This window comes from Marmota monax, unplaced genomic scaffold (genome assembly GCF_021218885.2).
Source record: "Marmota monax isolate L192 unplaced genomic scaffold, Marmota_monax_Labrador192_F-V1.1 WCK01_AAM20220418_F8-fsc00016, whole genome shotgun sequence".
Taxonomy (NCBI): Eukaryota; Metazoa; Chordata; class Mammalia; order Rodentia; family Sciuridae; genus Marmota; species Marmota monax.
In genome coordinates, this window is record NW_026695209.1 from 3,302,401 (window position 1) to 3,322,533 (window position 20,133).

At 36.5% G+C, this 20,133-nt stretch overlaps 1 protein-coding gene and 1 long non-coding RNA gene across 7 annotated transcripts in view; one reads left to right on the top strand and one right to left on the bottom strand.

The window, feature by feature from the left end:
* Positions 1 to 20,133, top strand: part of App (amyloid beta precursor protein) — a 242,250-nt gene that overhangs the window by 157,417 nt on the left and 64,700 nt on the right. For all 6 annotated transcript variants that reach the window (XM_046430448.2, XM_046430449.2, XM_046430450.2 and 3 more), the window contains 3 exons: positions 2,459 to 2,592; positions 7,244 to 7,318; positions 8,061 to 8,219. In XM_046430448.2, coding sequence (XP_046286404.1) covers positions 2,459 to 2,592; positions 7,244 to 7,318; positions 8,061 to 8,219 — 368 coding nt within the window. The remainder of the gene's footprint in view (positions 1 to 2,458; positions 2,593 to 7,243; positions 7,319 to 8,060; positions 8,220 to 20,133) is intronic.
* On the bottom strand, positions 11,316 to 13,435 carry LOC124083705 (uncharacterized). Its single transcript, XR_006848884.2, has 2 exons — positions 13,279 to 13,435; positions 11,316 to 11,849 (listed from the first exon to the last, which is right to left on the bottom strand). It is a non-coding gene; the product is annotated as an uncharacterized LOC124083705 (long non-coding RNA).

Here is a 20,133-nt window from a genome sequence, read left to right on the forward strand (position 1 = left end):
AATACTGTTAGACATACTTCATGCTTATTTCTTGATTATTCTTTTATTCTTAGTATTACAAAGCTATATTTCAATTTAGGCCAATGAGATCTTAGTGACTTAGATTGTAGTGTATTATCACCTCTCCATTGTAGAGTAAACAATATTTGTAATCCGTAAAAAGTAGAGAAAAATCGTAAAATTTGCCAGTCCCAAGAGCTGGAAAACTTTGTACTTATGGAGTGTAAATTTTTTCTGCAGCGGGTGCTATGGTGTGATTATGTCTTAGAGCCAGATGGCTATTTTGATCAGTGCATATGCACCCAAACGTTTATACATTTTCGTTTGTTTAAAATGTAAAATATGGTTTGCTTAATCATGTCATTCTGCCGGATTGTACTTTGCCAAGAGAATGTTGTTTTATTTTCTGGTTTTGTCTTTAACTTGTTCTCATTTGTGTCTGCTATATGAAGATGAGAAAATGATTAAAACTGAGGGAAACCCATTTAAAATGATAAATACTACCTCTGTGTCATGTTTGGAAATCGTTTAGGTAAAAAATACTTGCATACTGATTTGTTCAAGATTATTCAGGAAAAAAAATATCTTTTAAAAAATATTTTACAGAAAGTTTTAAAATTGAAAATTATTTCAATTACAAATTAATTAAATTCTTACAAATTAAGATTATTTTAGAAAAAAAAACATGTTACTTTCCTTGTAAATGGATATTTCATGGTCCTGCATATCGTTCATTTTCAGTGGGTTTGAAATGAAAGTAACCGATTTTTCCCATGATAGCACAAACAATGAGATTTAAATAAGATGGAATAAGCAGAGGAGCAGGGAAGGTGCTAACAATACCAGGTACCCTGAGTGACACCCGTTAAGTGACTGATTAACTGGCATAGGGTGGTTCTCATTTTCCCAACTCTCCTAGTGTGTCCTTCGACATGTTGTCTCCCCTTGATAAAGAAACTAGACTGTAGAGGACCAAGTCACTTGCCCAGGACCCCAGCTGGTGTAGGAAAAGAACTGAAACTCAAATGCAGCTGTGGTTACTTGCAAAGCCCCGTCTGCTCTCCCCATCCTTCCTGCCTTTTCTGTCAGCATAAGATATAATATAATTCCCTCCTTTATTACATGCTTCTGGTTTTTTTTAAACAAATAATGATTAATTGGTGATTGAAGTAGAGAGGAAGAAATCAGAATGACTGTTTCTCTTTAAAATTAAATATATTATTTAATATAAAATCAAATATATTATTTAATATATTTCCTGGTTTCTGTTAATAACTCAAAGACTTCGGATTAAGATTCCAGGCATTTTCTTAAGCTTACATAAAAGACATGTAACTTAGACTTTAGTTTCAAAATGACTTAGCCATAAATTCTTCTCATTTAAAGTCCTCCTTGGGATTTTATATCCCAAGTATAGTACTCAAGTAATTAGGTAAAAAGAATGAAAAGAATCTTTGGAACATTAGTGATATTAGAATAATCCTTTGAAATTGATGTGACCTGAGAAGACAGTGAAAGCCTTTCTTTTCATTTTTAGGTTAAAGTTGTTCTAATGGCAAAATCTCTTTTTTATTTTCTTTTAAGCTCCTAAATACCCTGAATTGTCACTAGGCAGTACTTATCTTTTGGAAGACCCCTTGTATAGGTGTTATACTTTACTGGCTCATGCGTTAGAACATTTCTATTTTATAGTCTACTCTAGTTTTATGAGTATGTGTCTGTAATATAGCAGCGTATGTCACAATTCAAATATGGCTTAGCAGTTATTAGTTGAATACAAAGCCTAAACCTCTTTCTTTTTGCCAAGTAGTTTAATGAATTGTTAACTTACAAATTTGTGAAAGTATAAGGTCCTTTTATAATTTCAAAGATGAACTTATTATTATTTCCCTTTATAGGGTTTCAAATACCATCTCTTAAAGGATGACTTTGTAATTGCACTATCTAAAATACGTTGTGTAGAATTTACCTTTTCTCAGAGCTATTCTTATTTTGCAGTGAGATATTGTTATTTTGCAGTAGTCTATTTTCAGTTTTCTTTGTTTTCTGCAGGAATCTTAATATGTAATATTGATACAAAATGGGCTGTTTAAAAAGTAAATAATCAACATTTCAAAATTACAAAAAATTCAGCGAAGAAAAAATCAATTTAGCAAAACATGTTCATATTAAGCACCAGCGTCTCTCTGGATGCGTGTTTTGCAAAGAATTTCTTAATGCTCTAATTTGCAAAATGGGTTGTTTTAGATTTTTCTTTAGCCCATACTTGGAGGAGGCAAAACACATCCCCACCTTTGCTGCGAAATGTCCCACGTTGTTCTCTCAAACAGCATTAACATCTCATTTGCGCTTCTTTACTAAATTCTTTGTCCTGGCAAATAACTGAAAGTTTGGCTTTCATATGAAGGACTGGACATTGTGTTTGACTTCTCAAACCTTCTTCCCTTCTACCTTATAGTTCCTACAACAGCAGCCAGCACCCCTGATGCCGTTGACAAGTATCTTGAGACGCCTGGTGACGAAAATGAGCATGCCCACTTCCAGAAAGCCAAGGAGAGGCTGGAGGCCAAGCACCGGGAGAGGATGTCCCAGGTAAATCCAATTCTTAATCTTTTTTGCCCTACAGTACTTGAAAATCTGGGCTTGCCTCTGCCTCGACCCAGGGCTTCAATGCTTTATTAAGTCTCTGGTAGATGATTTATCATGCCTGTTTATTTTCTGCATTTTCTGATCTGGGGCCTTATTGACTCTAGGAAACCCCATGCAGGACCAGCCAATCTCTAGAGATAGCAGACAAATGCCCCATAAAGCTTATCTTTCATAGGCACCCCAACTGGTCCAAAGCCTATGACTGCAACTCTGGTCTTTATTGGCTTTAGGCTTGAGTTAGTCTTCTGCTCTGATCTCCCTGTAATAGACTGTCAGGGACAGCCCCCATTCCCCAGAGTTGCCAGATTTATTTGAATTAGTCAGTCCTAAGCCTGCTTACACTGCCTTGCCTTTTCCTTCCCATGAAATACCAACAAAGGCTCCCTCTGCCTCCCATGGATCTGGTGCTTCCTTGTGTGAGGCTGTGTGGCCTGATGTGCAACCCTCCCCCGCAATCTCCCAACCCCCTTTAAAACTGGGAAAATGACTGGCTCCTCAGAAACAATCATCTCCTGATCTCTTGGCCTCACCATATCTTAATTATAATAAATCTATATTTTTAAAACAGAGCTAACAATGTATCTATAAAGGCTAACTTTTTTAAAAAAGATGACTAATCACGGTGCTTGAATCTACTTTAGTATGGTAGTAACATAAAGACAAAAAAAAAAACTGATAGTAATAACACTCTTTGTTTCTGAAATATGAAGCGCAGTTCTAATCTTGCCCATGATGGAAACCTAAAAGTGAGTTGAACTAGAAAACTGGCTAGAGTGGAACAGTGCAAATTGCCTTGAAAAATAGGATCTTTCATTTGGAAAGTCGCAAATGGGTATATAGTCATTGTTGTGGGAGGCCAGTTGTGGTGGTGCCTGTCTGTAATCCCAGCTACTCAAGAGACTGAGACAGGAGGATCACAAGTTTGAAGCCAGCCTGGGCAACTTGAGACCCTGTTTCAAAATAAGGATGTAGCTCAGTGGTAGAGCACCCAGTACCACAAAAGGGGAAACCAAATGGGAATACTCTGAGTGGAACTTACTACCGCTGAAATATCCTCCTTTAAATTTAAATTGTGCCTCTCTTTTTGTTTCTGATGCTTTTGGAGGCCTCACACTGCCCTAAAAAATTCATGCAGTGATGCATGATGTCTAAAAGAACAATAAAAGAAGTAAGCACTGAACGCTCAGCTTCTCTCCAGAGTCTGCCCTGCTCCCTGAGCCCAGGCTTCCTACTGCCACCCCGTCTTACTGCATCGTTAAGCTGCTGCTCTGATTAGGCCACTCCACTCTTCACATCCACAGATACCCCACATAATTCTCAGAATGGGAGAAGCAGTCATTGATCTTACCTTTCATTTAATTGTAAATATCTGCTCCCCATTTTTCTTAATGATGTTTTGATCCCTATGTCTTATCTCTCCAGCTGGTTGTAAATTCCTTCCGGTCCCTGTAAGTCCACATAAGCCTTCCTAACCTTGCATTTCATTCTTAGATTCACCTAGTATTTACCCCTGGATTGTTTTATTCAGTGTATCCATGTCATTTGGGTAACATTAAGAAAACTGATTAGTTTCAATTACGATTGGTCTCTACTGGAATAGGAACTTTATTTTAGTATATCTGCTTAGTTCATATAATTTTTTGTAGATTTTCTTGATTTTTAGTCACTCAGTCCAGCTGAAGTAACTAACTCATCAGATGTTATCCTGGAGCAAAGCATGCTTGCTCTCTGCTAGATTCCAGTAGTCAGAGCAAAGAGAGACTCCTGAGTTCAGTATTCATCTTTGTAATCTATGATGCTGAATTCTGGGAACATGTGACTTTGAACTTGCCTGCCTCTTCAATCTCTAGTAGTGATTTTCTCTGCATGAAACAGCCAGGTCTTTGAAGATCCATAAATCCAGATGAAATTGATACCTTTGTGCATGTGGTGGAAAATTGCTTTACAAGAATATAAAGAGCAACCAAAAGGAACAAATCCTGAGAATTTCAAATTTCAATTTTTTTTCTTATTGATTCATTTTGTAGTTTTTGTTATTATTTGTTTCTTTACAAATACAGAGAATCTGGAGTTTGGGGCATTTTGTTGATGCTGGGAATTACAACTTGAAATCTGTAGATTTTTGTGTTATGTTATGACAGCATCTACCACATACAAATAAGCATTGGAGCAGTGTAACATAAAGACAAAAAAAAAAAAACTTACACAGAATAACACTCTTTGTTTCTGAAATATGAAGTACATTTGTACTTACTTATTATTACTTACTTTTCTAGTAATTTTAATATGTATTTAAAATGAACTTTCAAATTGAAAGTTGCCCTTACTTTGAGTTTTTTATTTTGACAATAACATCACCTCAGGAATGGCTTTTCTCCTGTCACTGAGTTTAAGTAAACTTGGCTCATTTGGTAGCTTTTCCATTTTATAATGGCAGAGGGGCCAAATGGTCTTCGTTTATTATCATTCCTTCTCCACTTGCTACTTGCATGACCTTGAGCTCATATCTTAACTTTGTACATCAAATGGGAATGGCCATGCCTAATCTTACAGTGTATTGTGAAGAATCAATTAAATTTGATAGATTTTGTAAAGCACTTAATCCAGGGTGAACAGTAATGTTATCTATTATCAATGCAACACAGCGGAAGCCGTTTATCACAGGGTGGTGTTCAGCCTACACTGTGGATCCATTTGAATGTAGTAAGGAGTTCTAGGGTGATTTGTTTTATTTGTAGGGGTGGAGGATATTGTTTAATTGTTCTGAAAAACAAATCAAAGTTTGAGTTCATTTTTATAGTGATGCTTATTTTCAACTCATTAGCTAAATAAATCTTAAATATTTCATGAATCTCCAATTCAAAGCTGAAAGTCCAGATTCTGAGTATAGAAGGTGAGCTGGTAAAAAAATGAAAATGTAATGCAGAAAATCAACCTTTCACATTCCAGAAAGACATTTGGCTTCTGTCTCAAACTAATTTTGAGATTCCTTGCCTGAGGAATTCTTGGTCAAGCACCACCAGGGTGAACATTCTCATACAGGAAATTGAATTATTTGTACTGCAAGGCTTATCTTATCTGTAAAGCAAAGATAGTTTTCAGTATCTCCCTGGCCCACAGGTTCTTTTCATCAACTCACAGAAATACCAAAGTAACCCGGACAGTATATTTATTTTTTGTGTGTGTTATGTTCCTGTTTACTACAGTGGGACATTTGTCCCAATTTTGTTATAAACCTTAATGTTATTTTTTATATACTATTCAAGTATAGTAGAAAAGCCATTCCATCTTATTTCTCCAGAATTTTACCAAAACAATAAAGAATTTGTATCTTATACACAATGTAAGTGATCTTGTATATTAAACAAAGAATTAATGCTGACAGCCAATAAAATACCTAAGAAACTCACTTTGTCATTAGATATGGTATTTTCTCATAGAACTTCTCTAAACCCCCTTTTCTTTGTGATTTGGAAGGATATCTAAAAAAAAAAAAAAAAAAAATCAGTTCCTGAGGGTTAAATGCTTGTAACAGTCTTTTTAGTGTAGAAATCAAGTTTTCCCACATTATGGAAGTACACAGAGTAGGCAAGTACTCATCCTATAAAAGGCCAGAATTTTGCTTACTTGATCTTTCTTTTTTCATTTTACCAATCTCTGGTGTGAGTTACACTTAAACTCCCTTGACAGCTCGTAGAACACTTAGAAAGGAAAGGGCAGCCATAGATGGTGAGAAACTGATATTTTTGTCCAACAAGATACACAGCTATAGACTTAGGCCTTGTGGTCTGCTGAATGTGTGAGTTTCTCTCAGGAAGTCCAGGTGGCTGGACATCAAGAGTGAGACCAGGAAGTTTTATTTCCTAACAAATTAGATTCACCTTGTTACTAAATTAGTGTTGATTTTTGCTGCATTCAGAATGTTATAATCTATATTTTCTTAGAATTTCTGGGGGATTCAGAGTAATCCTTGCTATGCATAATTCATGCTGGCAAGCAGAAGGCCCTAATTGCTCATCAGTTCTCATAAAGGGTAGATCATAGGATTTCAAATGACTGAAGTCTTCTGTATCTTCCCCCATTATGTGCTTTATTTTTTATTTTTTTTTTTGTATTGTGTTCATGACATTTACACATACATAGGTTGTTATGTTGGCTCCTCCTTCTTCTACAAATGCCGCAGTTGAAATGTTTAACTTGCTTTTATAGAAGGCTAAGACCAGTGTGTTTAATTATTTAATTCCTTGTTCAGGAAGTATATGCCTCTTATGAACAGTTTAGTATTTTTTCACATCAAATAAATGACTTCTGGCCATTTTTTGAGGGGGGGAACAAAAAAGAACAATCATACTTCAAAAGGCTGCCTGCCTGCAGTAAATAAAGTCATTTATGTTAAGTATACTTCTATGATAAATTATTTACATCTTCATGGGAGGTCAAATATTATTCATGTAAGAATGAGTATGCAATAGTTATTTTTGTTTTGTTTTGTATTCACAGTAACAAAAACAGGAGAAAATTACTATAAAGCATTCAGTTAAAGCTGTATTTGAAGGAAGAACTGATGATAAAAGTGTTTTGTTCTTTTTTGCAGGTCATGAGAGAATGGGAAGAAGCAGAACGTCAAGCAAAGAACTTGCCCAAAGCTGATAAGAAGGCAGTGATCCAGGTAAAATCTGAACCCACTCCCTAGCAAGCAGGACCTGCCGACAACCTGTCTGTTGAGGGCCTGCAGGTTGGCCAGCATCTGCTGGAACCCCATGCATGATTGTTCATATTCCCATAAATTTAGGCTTTTCCTAATCGTTGTCTAGTTATTGGGTTGTTGAAACCCTGCCTTACATTTGCTCCCAACTATTTCAAGTTATAATTCATTGCCATAAAACTTATTGTTACTTGCAGTTTACTTTTTATTAATAATGCATCTCTTTGGTTGCCCTAATTGTTGTACTTCTCCCCCTGGGAAAATTATCCAAGTATTGCAATTTGGGTCTGAAATCAGCATTCAAATTACCTTACATAAACAGAGAGATTACTATGGCCATTTGCATAAATTAAAATAATTTCAGAAGAAAGGAATTTTTTAAAAATATGAAATGCAAGAGCTTCAAGAATATATAAATGGATCTGACATTAGTATCAGTCATTATCAGTGAAATGAGTCTTGAAGGAGTCTATAAAATCCTGATTTTCAATGAGAAATTAATTTGGTTGGGAGATGGAGAATACAGGAAGAGGAGGTAACCTATAAAATGTGTAAAATTAGTCAATGTTGGGGTGACTGTGCACCCTCTGGAATAGTTTTTAATCACTTGAAGAAAAATGCAATAGAATATCTCTTCTAAAAGATTTGAATTTGCCACCATCCTCCTCGTTCTGTTCCTGATTGATGTGTGTTTTCAAAATGGCAGCATTTCCAGGAGAAAGTGGAATCTCTGGAACAGGAAGCAGCCAATGAGAGGCAGCAGCTGGTGGAGACACACATGGCCAGAGTGGAAGCCATGCTCAATGACCGCCGCCGACTGGCCCTGGAGAACTACATCACCGCCCTGCAGGCTGTTCCTCCTCGGGTAGGTCTCACTGAAACCTTGCTTTAGGTCACAGCACAGATGGTGGGGACACTGGGCACTGGAGGCCCTAGAAGAGAAATTAAAAGAATGCCATGAACACCTTTTTCATAGGAATGTGTAGTGTCCATTCTGTCTTAAAAGTCACAGATCTCTGGCTGGGGATGTGGCTCAGGGGTAGGGCACTTGCCTACCATGCAGAAGACCCTGGGTTCAATCCCCAGCACTGGAAAAAAAAAAAAAAAAGTGACGGTCTCAGGGCAGCTGTCTGACAGGGCCATCTAAACTCTTAGAATTGGACACTGACACTTCTCCTTAGAGCAGTGAAACAGGCTTTCCAGGAACTTCAAGGCAGTACCTAACTTTATGTAATGTTCTTCATGGTGCAATTGAAGTCGGAAACACAAAAGCCAGAAGCAGGATGTCTTAGTTTGCTTAGGCTGCCATGATGGAATACTGTAGACTGAGTGGCATGTAAACAACAAGATTGTATTTTTCACTGTTTGGAAGACTGAGAAAACTGAGAGTAGGCACCAACAGAGGTCTGGAGATGGCCTGCTTCCTGGCTCATACCCTTTTTTTCCCACTACATCTTCACCTGATGGAAGGGGCAAGGAAGCTCTCCTAGGGCCTCTTTTGTAAAAGCAATAACCCCATTCTTATGGAGTCTGTCCCAATACCACCACACTATGCATTTGAACATAAGAATTCAGTGATGGACACAAACATTCCAACCATAGGGAAGGATTAATAGTAATCTAGCTCAGCACCTTCGTCATATAATCCATGTAACTGAGATCAAGAAAAGCTAAAACTTAACTTGAGCTGTAATAATTTTCAATGTAGGATCTAGGACTTGGATTTCTGAATCAGAGCTTTGGCCATATTCTCTGGAGGGAAGCCATCATCAGTCCTGAAGGCTACAGTGAGGAGGTTTCTTTGTGGTTTGCAGTGATCATTGCCAAAAAAAGGTTTACCGAGTGGGGCCATGGAGTTCATTACTGAACACAGTGTTAGACTTTGCTTTGAGGATAAGGAACATTTTGATAGTGAATTTGCACTTTATGCCTTGTACTATTCATCATTGGGTGAGGGGTATTGAAAGCTACAAGGGTGGTGTGTTCTATTTCTCCTTGCAGTGCTGTAGGTTTTTGCCTTGTATATTTTGAGACTATGTTTTTAGGTGTATAAATATTCAGAGTTGTTATGTCCTCTTTGATTCATGTACTATCATGAAATTACCTTTTAATCCCTGGTAATATATTTTCCTTTAAAACCTACTTTGTCTAATGTTAATAAATCTACTCTAGCTTTCTTTTGATTAATATTTGCATAGTATTTTTTATTCATGTATTTTTTTTTTTGTATTTGAAGTGCATTTCTTATAGGCTGCATATAGCTGGGTCTTGCCTTTTAATTGGGAAGGCCATGTGTATTCAGTGAAGTTTCTGATATAGTTAATATCTAAATCTATATCTTGATAGATTTTCTATTTGTCTCATCTGTTCCAATAAAGTACAATCATCTCTCAATGTCTGTATGTTTTAGGACCCTCTCAGATACCAAAATCCATAGATGCTCAAGTCCTTTATGCTAAATAGCATAGAAGCTAGGGGCACAGCTTAGTGGTAGATCTCTTACCTTGCATGTGCAAGACCCTGGGTTCAATCCTCAGCACCCACAAGGGAAAAAAAAGACATAGTATCTGCAAATTACACATGTCAAATTACACATACAAACTTACACATGTCATCCTGTTCACTTTAAATCATCTTTAGATTAATTAGCAATGCCTAATACATTGTAAATAGTTGTTAAATTGCATTGTTCAGGAAATAATAAGAAAAAAAGTTCACATGTTTACATGTTTACATACGGTCACCATTTCTGATGCTCTTAATTTTTTTTGTACAAATGCACCTGGTATCATTTTTGCTTCTGCCCAAAGGACTCCTCTTAAAATGCCTTGAAGAACATGTAGGTTGAAGATGGAATTTTTTTTTTTTTTTTTGGCTTGGATTGCCTGTAGGTTGGTGATGAATTCTTTTAAATTTCTTTTCTTGTTTTTAATTTATTAATGTCTAAAAATACCTTAATTTCACCTTTGACTTTGGAAGCTGTTTTTGCTGGGTGTAGAATTCTAGATTGAGGCTTTTTCCCCCCTTTTCTTCTTTAAAGATGTGTTCCATGATCTCTTACTTGTGTTATTTTGAATAAGAAAGGTGATAATACTTATCGTTATGTCTCTATAAATAACATGTCTTTTTTATTATTATCCTGTAAGATTTTCCTTGTAAGATTTTATTTATCACTAATTTTGAGCCATTTAATTATGATGTTCCATGATGTACTTCCTACTACCCTACAATCCTTCTGACCATTTTTCATCTCATCTCTCCTACCATAATTTTCATGTCTATATATTCACTCTGGGCTCCCCCATCCCCAATATGTTCTATATTTTAACTTTTGAACCTATGGAACGTTACAAAAACTTTGAATATCTTTGTTTGCTAACTGTGTCAAGTACGGATCAGTTGTGATTGATATTTCTTCCTTCTGTGTGCTGTTTTCCTGAATCATTTCATATGTAGTAACTTTTTATTGATTGGTCAAACATTGTGAATTTCAGCATTTTGAGTCTACATATTTTGTACACCTATAAATATCCTCTTTGGTGAATTTCCCCCAGCCTCTGTTTTTTCCACATGCATGTAATGATCGTGACTCAGCTACAATTTCAAGGATCACCCTCTGCACATTTCTTGGTTCTCTTTTTGAGAACCGCTCTCTTCTACCAATACTCTGTCCTCTGTGCTGTGACTTCTAGCTCCCTGGATCTCTCCAGAGCTGCCCAGGATTCCTCCAGGTTCTGCCTGACTTTCTCTGCCTTGAGCTATGGCCTGGAAACTCAGGGCTCACTCCTTTAACCTAGGTCTGGTACCTTGTGAAGGATCTGTTCCATGTATTTAATCAATTTGTTAGTTGTTTCAGGTGAGGGGACGGGAGATAAATCCAGTTCCTCTTCCTGGATTTTGACCAGAAATGGGAGTCTGTGTATATGTTATGTAACTAAACTAAAAAGCCACCCACTTATGCTGATTTTCCTCAGTATGTTTATTTTCCTTGTGAGGTTATAATGCAGAAACCCTTGAGGAGCCAGAAAAGAGCTGTTGGCATTCCTCCAGGTCAAGACAGTATTGACCCCATTGTCCCAATGACATCAGTAGCATCCCGGGAGATTGTGGCTGGTTCAGGGTGACACCACAAGTAAGGGACAGGATGGAGCCATTTATCACAGTTTCCCACTGCAGTACCTTCTCACTAGACCATACTTCTCAAAACAAAGAGCTTTTGAAACTGAATATCCACATTAGCATTTTCATTTTGTATTAGCAAAAAAAAATCCCTGTCCTCTTCAGGCACTTCTAAGTCTGCAAATAATAGGTTCCTTGGTTCTTCTTCTTCTCTGGGAAGCATGCTTTGAGGGGAGGAGCTGTGGGGATTGTTTGCAAGAGCAGAGCAGCATGGTGAGTATCTAGACCAGATCTTTAAAAAGAGACTTGCTGTAAAAAGGTGTAGCTGAACGTCCAATTCCTGAAGTAAGGTCTTTACTCAATGGTCATTGATAGTCTGAAAAAAATAAGATGAGGGCTGAACAGAACCTTTAACAGGTGCACAGAGAGTCTTTCAGTTGAATCTCATGGGCCACCACAGGAAAGGCTGTAGCAAGAATGTTTGGCAGAGCTTCATGATTCATGCAAGGGGACGATTTTAGATTAGCTATACTGGTGCTTTGTCATGGGCCTGTTGATCATGTCATAGGAATTAGAAAGCATGTTTATTTGAAATAAAAGTTTAAGACTGGATTAGGAAGGACTTTTTCACCATCAGTGAAATCATATTGCTATGTATTCATCAGAGGATTCCTGTTAAATTCTTACCTCAGAAATGCACAAATCTCCCCTTGGTAATAAAAAGTGAAGTTAGATAGTCACAAGCCCCAAATCCCATAGTGTTGCCTGCCATTTTTGTGAGGATACCATCTTTGAATGTTTGTTTAAATTTTAATATATGGCTTGGCATCGAACTTAGCTCTGCACTTTGGAAAGTGTAAGGAAATTTTAAGTCCATTTGGAGGGACTTTTATACATTGCTATTAAAAGACATGAATCAAGAACTGTTCAGTGATTATATAAGGAAGGCGACATCTTGTAATTGGAACCATGAGGAAATATTTCTGAACTGTCCTACACATAATGCCTAGAAAATATAAAATTTTCAATAAATATCTTTTCTATATATTAGTAAATATATTTGGATAAATTAATGAAAGTATTTTTTCCTGTAAATTCTATAGATGTTATCACTTGAAATAGTCATCCCCTTAACCCTTACCAAATTCTACCGTATATTCTTAGACTTTGCAAATCTGAGATTCTGGGGGGAAAAAAAAAACATAGATTATATTCAGTTTCTTTGACACTCAGGTTTAATTTGTACTTTATCTATATTTTTGAATCCAAACTTGAAAATGTTATGAGGTTATATTTTTGTATGGCTTACTATTCCTTGTTCTACTGTGAATTTCATTTGGTAAGTCCCTGTGTTGTGTCTTTATGTCTTATGTTCCAGGTTTCCTTTCGAATTAACCACGTACCCATAGGTGGATAAACTGAACATCCAAACAAAAAGTGTATTGTTTTGACTGGGGATGTGGCCCAGGGGTAGCATGCTTGCCTAACATACATCAGTCCCCAGGTTCAATCCCTAGTACTAGAAAAAAAAAAATCTACACATATATACATCCTTACATATGTTTATAATTATAACAATCAAGATTTTATTTATTTATTTTTGTGGTGCTGGGGATTGAACCCAGGGAATAATTAAAATTTTAATTTTCACTAGGAAAGAAATAGAACCCAGCCATATTTTTGGACTGAGGCTAATCTCTGCTCCGTTGAAGCCCAGTGACTCTTCTAAACACCAACCCCTTACTTAACTCTTTTACTGTCTTAAAAGTTTCCTTAGAAAATCAAGGATTTATATTTTTGTTTACCCCCAGAAAAGCTGAATTCCTCTCGAGAGCTGCATCACATGTGGTTAGTTTCCATCCCCTTTGGAGGCCTCTGAGCTACCAAAATTAGGTAGGACTCAAGCCAGGCTGTCATCATATGGTAACCAGCTCCCTCAGTCGTGTGCTTCCTGCTTCTGACTTGGTCAGGCTCAGAGTAAAGCTTCCCCCAGCTTCATGGAATAAGAGCCAAGTATGGGTGGAGCCTTCCCGCCTGTAACTGCCAAGGTCCTGTTTCTGATTCCCAGAGGATGACACTGTTTCCTGCCTGTTCAGTGTTTTCTGTAGTCTGGAGAGAAACTGGATTTAATGTGGAATTCTATAAAGTTAAACCAGACTGGATATGGTTTGTTTGCTTATTTATTTGTTTTAAATAAAGTGTCTATTGTAGGCCTCATCTGGAAAAACTTAGCAGACCCTAATTACTAAGAATTGAAATGTTTTAAAGATGAGAGAAAAATAACCAAACCTTTCTTTATAATTCTGAGATTTTTTGGTGTTTTTATATATACACTTTGTCTAAATTTTCCATTAGCATCATAATATTCTGACTTTCTCTACTGTTAAACATTTTCGAAGTGCTGGTAAGAATTAGGAACCATTTACATGTGCATCTGTCTGTTTGTCTGTGTGCCAGTTTAATGTTGATTTTTCCGTGATTTCTCATGATTGCAGTCTTCTTATCAATACCGAATTCTATTTCATGCTTGTATCTACCGCTTCTTGCTCAGACTCTTAATATTTAATTGAGCAAAATAATGTCACAGTACCTATAGCACCAACTCCCTGTCCTTTCTCATTTCTGAATGGTTCAGTCAAATATTAGAGCTTCCTGATGTTCCTTAAAACTTACTTCCATATAGAATTCTTTGGAAGAACATTCCTATGATGAGGCTCTTATGTAAGGAGTGTGGTTTTGTCACCAAGTTGAATTTTCACCCACTGCTATGTGGCGGCAGGTCAGTGGATGTTCAATAAGAAACAGTGATCATTGGAGATGAAATGGACAGCAGCTTAAGGGTGTTTAGTGGCAGATAAACCAGTGTTGACAAGAGGAGGTTCTAGCCAATCCATTTCTAGCCAATGTAGCATGTTGATTCCAACTAAATCAATCTTTAGCTAACATAGGTATCAGCATAGCTGTAAGTTTTCTAAGGCAAAAAAGAAATGGAGGTGCAGACCTGGGGAACTTTAGTTTTCATATGACGTTGCTAACTGCCCTTCTCCCATCATTTTCTGCTTGTCACTTTCAGCCAGAAAAGAAATATCCAGCATTTTGTTAGGACGTGCACAGAGCACATGTACACAAATAGGGGAACATCTGTGCTTAAATGTTAGTGTCGAGTAAGTTAAAAATTATATGCTGAGTCCTTAATACGTGGAGAGATTAATATGATGTTTAAAGCCTTCTACCAGCAATTTTGGAATATTATAAAAATTTTGTCGTGATAATCACAATGTAGTTAGAAATTTAAAGACTAAAAATCATCTTTTAGAAATGTACTTGATTATCCTATACCTTATGTATGTATGTATTATTTATTCATTCACCGTTCATTTGAAGTTGAAGTTTGTGTAAATTGATGAGCACACAGAGACTCATTAACTTGAGAGCTTTTAAGGACAAACCCAGTAGCAGATGATGGGTGGAAAGAAAAATGGGAGAATTAGCATTTATTGAAGCAAATCCTTTAAACTGTACTGTGTGGTATGTGTGCTATATTTGTAAAGCCTGTCAGTATTTCCTCTGTACCTTGCTTTAAATGTTTACTAAGCTCAGTAACAGATTTTGCTTCAGACCAGTGGGAAGTAGGTAACCATAGACATTCATGTTTTCTGTTTTTAATTAAGTCAGATAGAAAATGAAGTATAATGAAAAGCTTGAAAGCTCTATACTGTGTCTCTGAGACCACAGTCACCACCCAAGTTCACTCCACATGGAGCCCCACTGTGACCTCCTTCGAAGTGGAAATGGGTCTGTCACAACCCATAGCATGGGGACCCTGTGCTTCTCTGCAACATAAATGCATATTTGCATGTTAATATCTATTTTCATTTCATCCTTGAAAATGAAAACCTATGATGAAAATACAAGTATTTAGGGTTTGTAGACAAATGTGGGGCATGTTATTGAAAGGTCCAGTACTATTCACCTGCCCGAAAGAACAGCAGGAAGTCCTCATTCTGTCAACATGTACCCCAGGAGCACCCATGTAAATTTCACATCAGTTTCAAGGGCTTCATTTATTTTATGAAACTTAACCATAGATCACAATTTAAAGATGCTAGATGGGGAGGGTGGTACACACCTGTAATCCCAACCACTCAGGAGGCTGAGGCAGGAGGATTGCCAGTTGAAAGCTAGCCTCAGAAACTTAGTAAGGCCCTAAGCAACTTTAAGAGACCCTGTCTCAAAATTTTAAAGGAGGTGCTGGGTATATAGCTTAGTGATTAAATACCTTTAGGTTAAATCCCCAATATCAAAAAATAAAAATAGAAAATAAAGATCCTAGGTAGGTTATATTGGATTTTAAACAGTTTTGTCTTGAGTTTCCATATACAAATGTTATTAAATTTAAAAAAAAAACCAGAATATCTAAAAGGTCAAAACACTGGCTAATTGTAGGAAAAGGCAAGGGTACAATTAAAAGAAATTTGAATGTGGTTATCCTTGAACATATTAACAGGTTCTGACTTTGTGCTCTCACAGAAGTCACAGAAGCCAGGAGAAGAGAAAGTCATCTCCCCTGGGTTTCCTTCTTCCCCAGGAAGTAGAACACTTCTAATAGGGACAGTTATCAAAGTCTCCATGTGCTCTACCCTAACAATCTTTCTCCTCTTAGGGAGGGAAACAACTTCCAAAGCTGTAGTCTCAGTATGCAAAATTAAAGCAGATTGCTGTAACTCTCTAAAAAAGTCAAGAATCTGTCATAGTTGGCATTTGTTGTATGATCAGACCATTTGGAAAATCTCTCCAAGGGTCTGTGTTACTTTAGAACATGTTTTGTTTATGATTTCTTCAGCAACTCTGTGGGCTTTGCCTTCTGGGTTGCATGAATAACCTGGGCATTCTAGTGAGCTTCAGTGTGTTTTACTACTTAACTAAACAAGACTTCAAGACATCTAGGTCCAGATCATTTCTGGCCTTTAGGTGCTCTCAGGTCAGAAGATCTTAGCTCTGTCTCCAGTGTACGCTACAGTTTGTCTGAAAGCATAAATTGTGGGGTTGGTTCAGGTGCTAAATATGCAATCTTCACTAAGTTATAGCTGTGATCTGTATAAGCAAAATAAATTATTCCTAGGAATTAGTGAAACATCCCAGGAAAAAAATCATGAAACCTATCAGATTTGACATAAGTTAACTTACTTGTGAGAGATGATTACGACCACTCTTATTTTCTATTTTTTTAAAATTTTCTCTTATTTCTGTCTTAGAGTATTATACAGACATTTATATATAAATAATTCTCAGGTTTGCCCCTGTACAACCTGTAACTGGAACAGGGGATTCTTCTTCCATCTGCAAATTGGGTTTAATTTTTCTACTCTTTTTGTAATTAACATTTTCTACCACACCACCCACCCACCCTTTTTTTTTTTGGCCATAATTTTTTTTTTTATTAGAAAAACAGAGGACTTAATTGTACATGGATACAAGACTGTGAAGGAGGAAAATGTTTTCCTCCTTAAGAGGAGAAAGATTGTCAGGGCAGAGCACATGGAGACTTTGGTAACTGTCCCTTTTAGAAGTGATCTGCTTCCTGGGGAAGGAGGGAACTCAGAGGAGATGACCTTCTCTTCTCCTGGCTTTGTGACTTCCATGAGATCACAAAGTCAGAGCCTGTGCAGTGATTGGGGTAACCCCTGGGCCACATGTGGGGGTTTTGTCTTGGCAGTATGCACTAAGTGTGGAAGATCAGTTACCTAACACCTTTCCTTCTGATGCCTCCATATTATCAAAATCAAGAAGTTGAGCAGGGAAGGATGTTATGGAATCTACTGCATTTTTTCTGTTGCTTTATCAAGACTTCTTTTTTCAGCCTGGGGTAGAATTGCTGTTTCCCCTCTGATATTCATTTTAACCTACAGAAGTCATTTATGTGCTTTTCTGAAAAGAAGAAGGTGGATACATTTGGCATTGGACTTTCAAAAATTGCACACAGCTCCTAGATTTAAAGACAAAAATGGTCAGGATCCAAAGGTTCCTGGAAGCTTCCCCAATTGTTTTGTGTGTGTGTTGTTTTTTTTTTGTTGTTGTTGTTGTTGTTGTTTGTTTGTTTGTTTTGCATATTTTTGGTTTGGTTTAGTTTGGTTTGGTACCTCACCCCCCAATGTTTTTTTTTGTTTTGTTTTGTTTTTGCAACAGTGAAAAAAATGCATTTGACATTTTGAGAATCAGAAGGCAAAATAAACTCAACTGAGACCATCTCAAGCACCGAGAGGTTTAACTCTCTCAAGTGTGTCTTTAAACCTACACATGGAGATTCTATGCATTTTACATTATATGTTCAAGAGTTCTTGAAATCCAAGGTATAAAACTGAAAATAATGGCCTTGAGCCTCTTTGTGAAAACAGGAAAGAATTGCTTATATTCTTGGTAGATAATTAACTTCTCTAGTCACAGTTTTGGAAACCACGAGGGTGCAATTTAATCCTCCAGGAGTAGGTTTTCTGAATAAGTCCCTTGTGACCTGCAAAGGTTAGGGTCCCCCCATAAAGTGAGTCATTTGCTTCCTTCTTCTTGGCAGCACTACACCCAGGGCTGTTAAAAACTCTTGACTGTTCATTCATTCCCATCAGGAAATGGTTTAGGGCAGAAGTGTCTATTATGGTAAGATGCCAGGTTTCTAGAGCAAGCATAAAGCTACAGGGTGGGACAGTCGGGGCTATGAGTCGTCATGTTTTAATGTGCTTCCCATGTGGATGGTCGAATAAAAAGCTACATATTCAGACATGATTGGCACTGAGTAGCCCTATTCATCATTCGTCAGTCAGTCTAATGTGTGTTATTTGTTCCACATCCAGGGACACCAAACTTAAGCAACTGAGTGAAAGAAATAGATGGAAAAGACAATCTGAGAAGGAAGGAATTTAGTTTTAAAAATACCTTTTAATTTTAAATATTACCTCTTAAAAGGGAAGGCCATGGAATTTCCTTCAAAATTACCAAAATCAACTTGCTATCAAAACTTGGGACAACAAAGAATTCTCTTTTGGAGCTAGTGAAATGAATCTTCTTCTTGAGAGTGGTTTGGATATGCTGTAGACTCTACTAAGTATTTTCTGGAAACATTTCCCAGTAAAAATGACTTCCTCAAACACCTGGCCCACTGGGTAGATAAATCAAATGGGTTTGTAATTTTAGTTATGTTCTGTGAAAACTGAGAACGCTGCTCTTCTGATCAGAGAGATGCTTATTTTCACAAATAAGATACCATGAAGGATATTCTATACTACTGGAACTACTTCTGAAGTTATATTTAGCTCTAGGTCTTTCATTAATTTAATTAACAAAGATTTATTAGCAGCCAAATTGTTCCAGTGTCGGGAGATCAAAATGTGTTACACTTTTTTTCCCAAAGAGGAAAATGATTCTCTTCTCAAAATGTGAATCTCCTGTTTTCAGGTTCTTTTCCTGTTTGCTTTTATTGCAAATGATGCCTAATCCATTTTAGGTATAACTTTTCTTAATCCCTTAAGAAATTCTTTTTGAATGATATTTTAAAGGCAGCGCGATACCATGGTGAACTTTAGTACAAATTGAAAAGTGCAAAATCTGTCGCAAAGAGTTACAATGTGATTATGAGCTAAATACTCTTGGAAAGATAGTGATAATACAAAGGATTTGATACATTTATTTAGTCCCTGGGAAGCAGATCTTGTATTTTCTTTGTTCTTTACTATAAAGTTTAGATTGACCATCCAATTCCAATGTAACCAAATTGTAGTATTGATACATAAAATATCATAACTATGAAATAAGAGGAATTTTCCAGAAAAAAAATATTAGTTACAGAAAATTTAAAGCCTTGAGAGTAATTTAAATTATATGCATACAGGTTAAAAATGTTTCTTGAACTATGTTATTAGCACCATGAGCCACCAAATTATGTTGTCTTTCTAATCATGAATAATTCAATCTTAAATATAAGTGATATGGCAGTACTAACAATAATAACAGTTTCTTTAGAATTTCTTTCTATATTCTTTAGATATACCAAGTGTTCTTGTAGAGATATCAGGTATGTTTTTCTACCATTCCTGTCTGAATGTTTCTTCTTTTAAATTAAAATTAAGGAAATTCATCTTCATCTTAACATAATAAAATAAACCTCCCTAGACAATCAAGATTCCGTTTTTCTGAGTTACATGACATAGCTCTAGAAATAACCAGTTTTACACCTTGAGGAATTCTCTTTTATAGCCAAAAATGTGGGCAATTATTTCTTTATTTGAATGAAAGATGCATGAATCATATACCTAAAGCAGAGCTCCCCACCTTCTTTTTTTAACCTAAAGTAAATGAAAATATAGAAGTACAGGAACATGTTAACCTGTTCCTTTTCTTAACTAAAGACATTGTTCATTTTTGAGGTGCAGGATCAACCACTATTTCATTTAGTTTGATTTATCCAACATAGGAGCTAATCCAGTTTTTTTGGTTTGTGTTTTGTTTTTTGTTTTTCATTTCAAAGCATGATTCCTAGAAATAAATGTGTTTACATGGTCAAAGCAACCAATCCAAATCCTGCAATGCATTTCTTGAGAGATGTTCAAAAGTCTTCCTGAATTATTATCCCCAGCCTTTGCTTATTATCAGGTAGGCATAGGAAGAAAAAG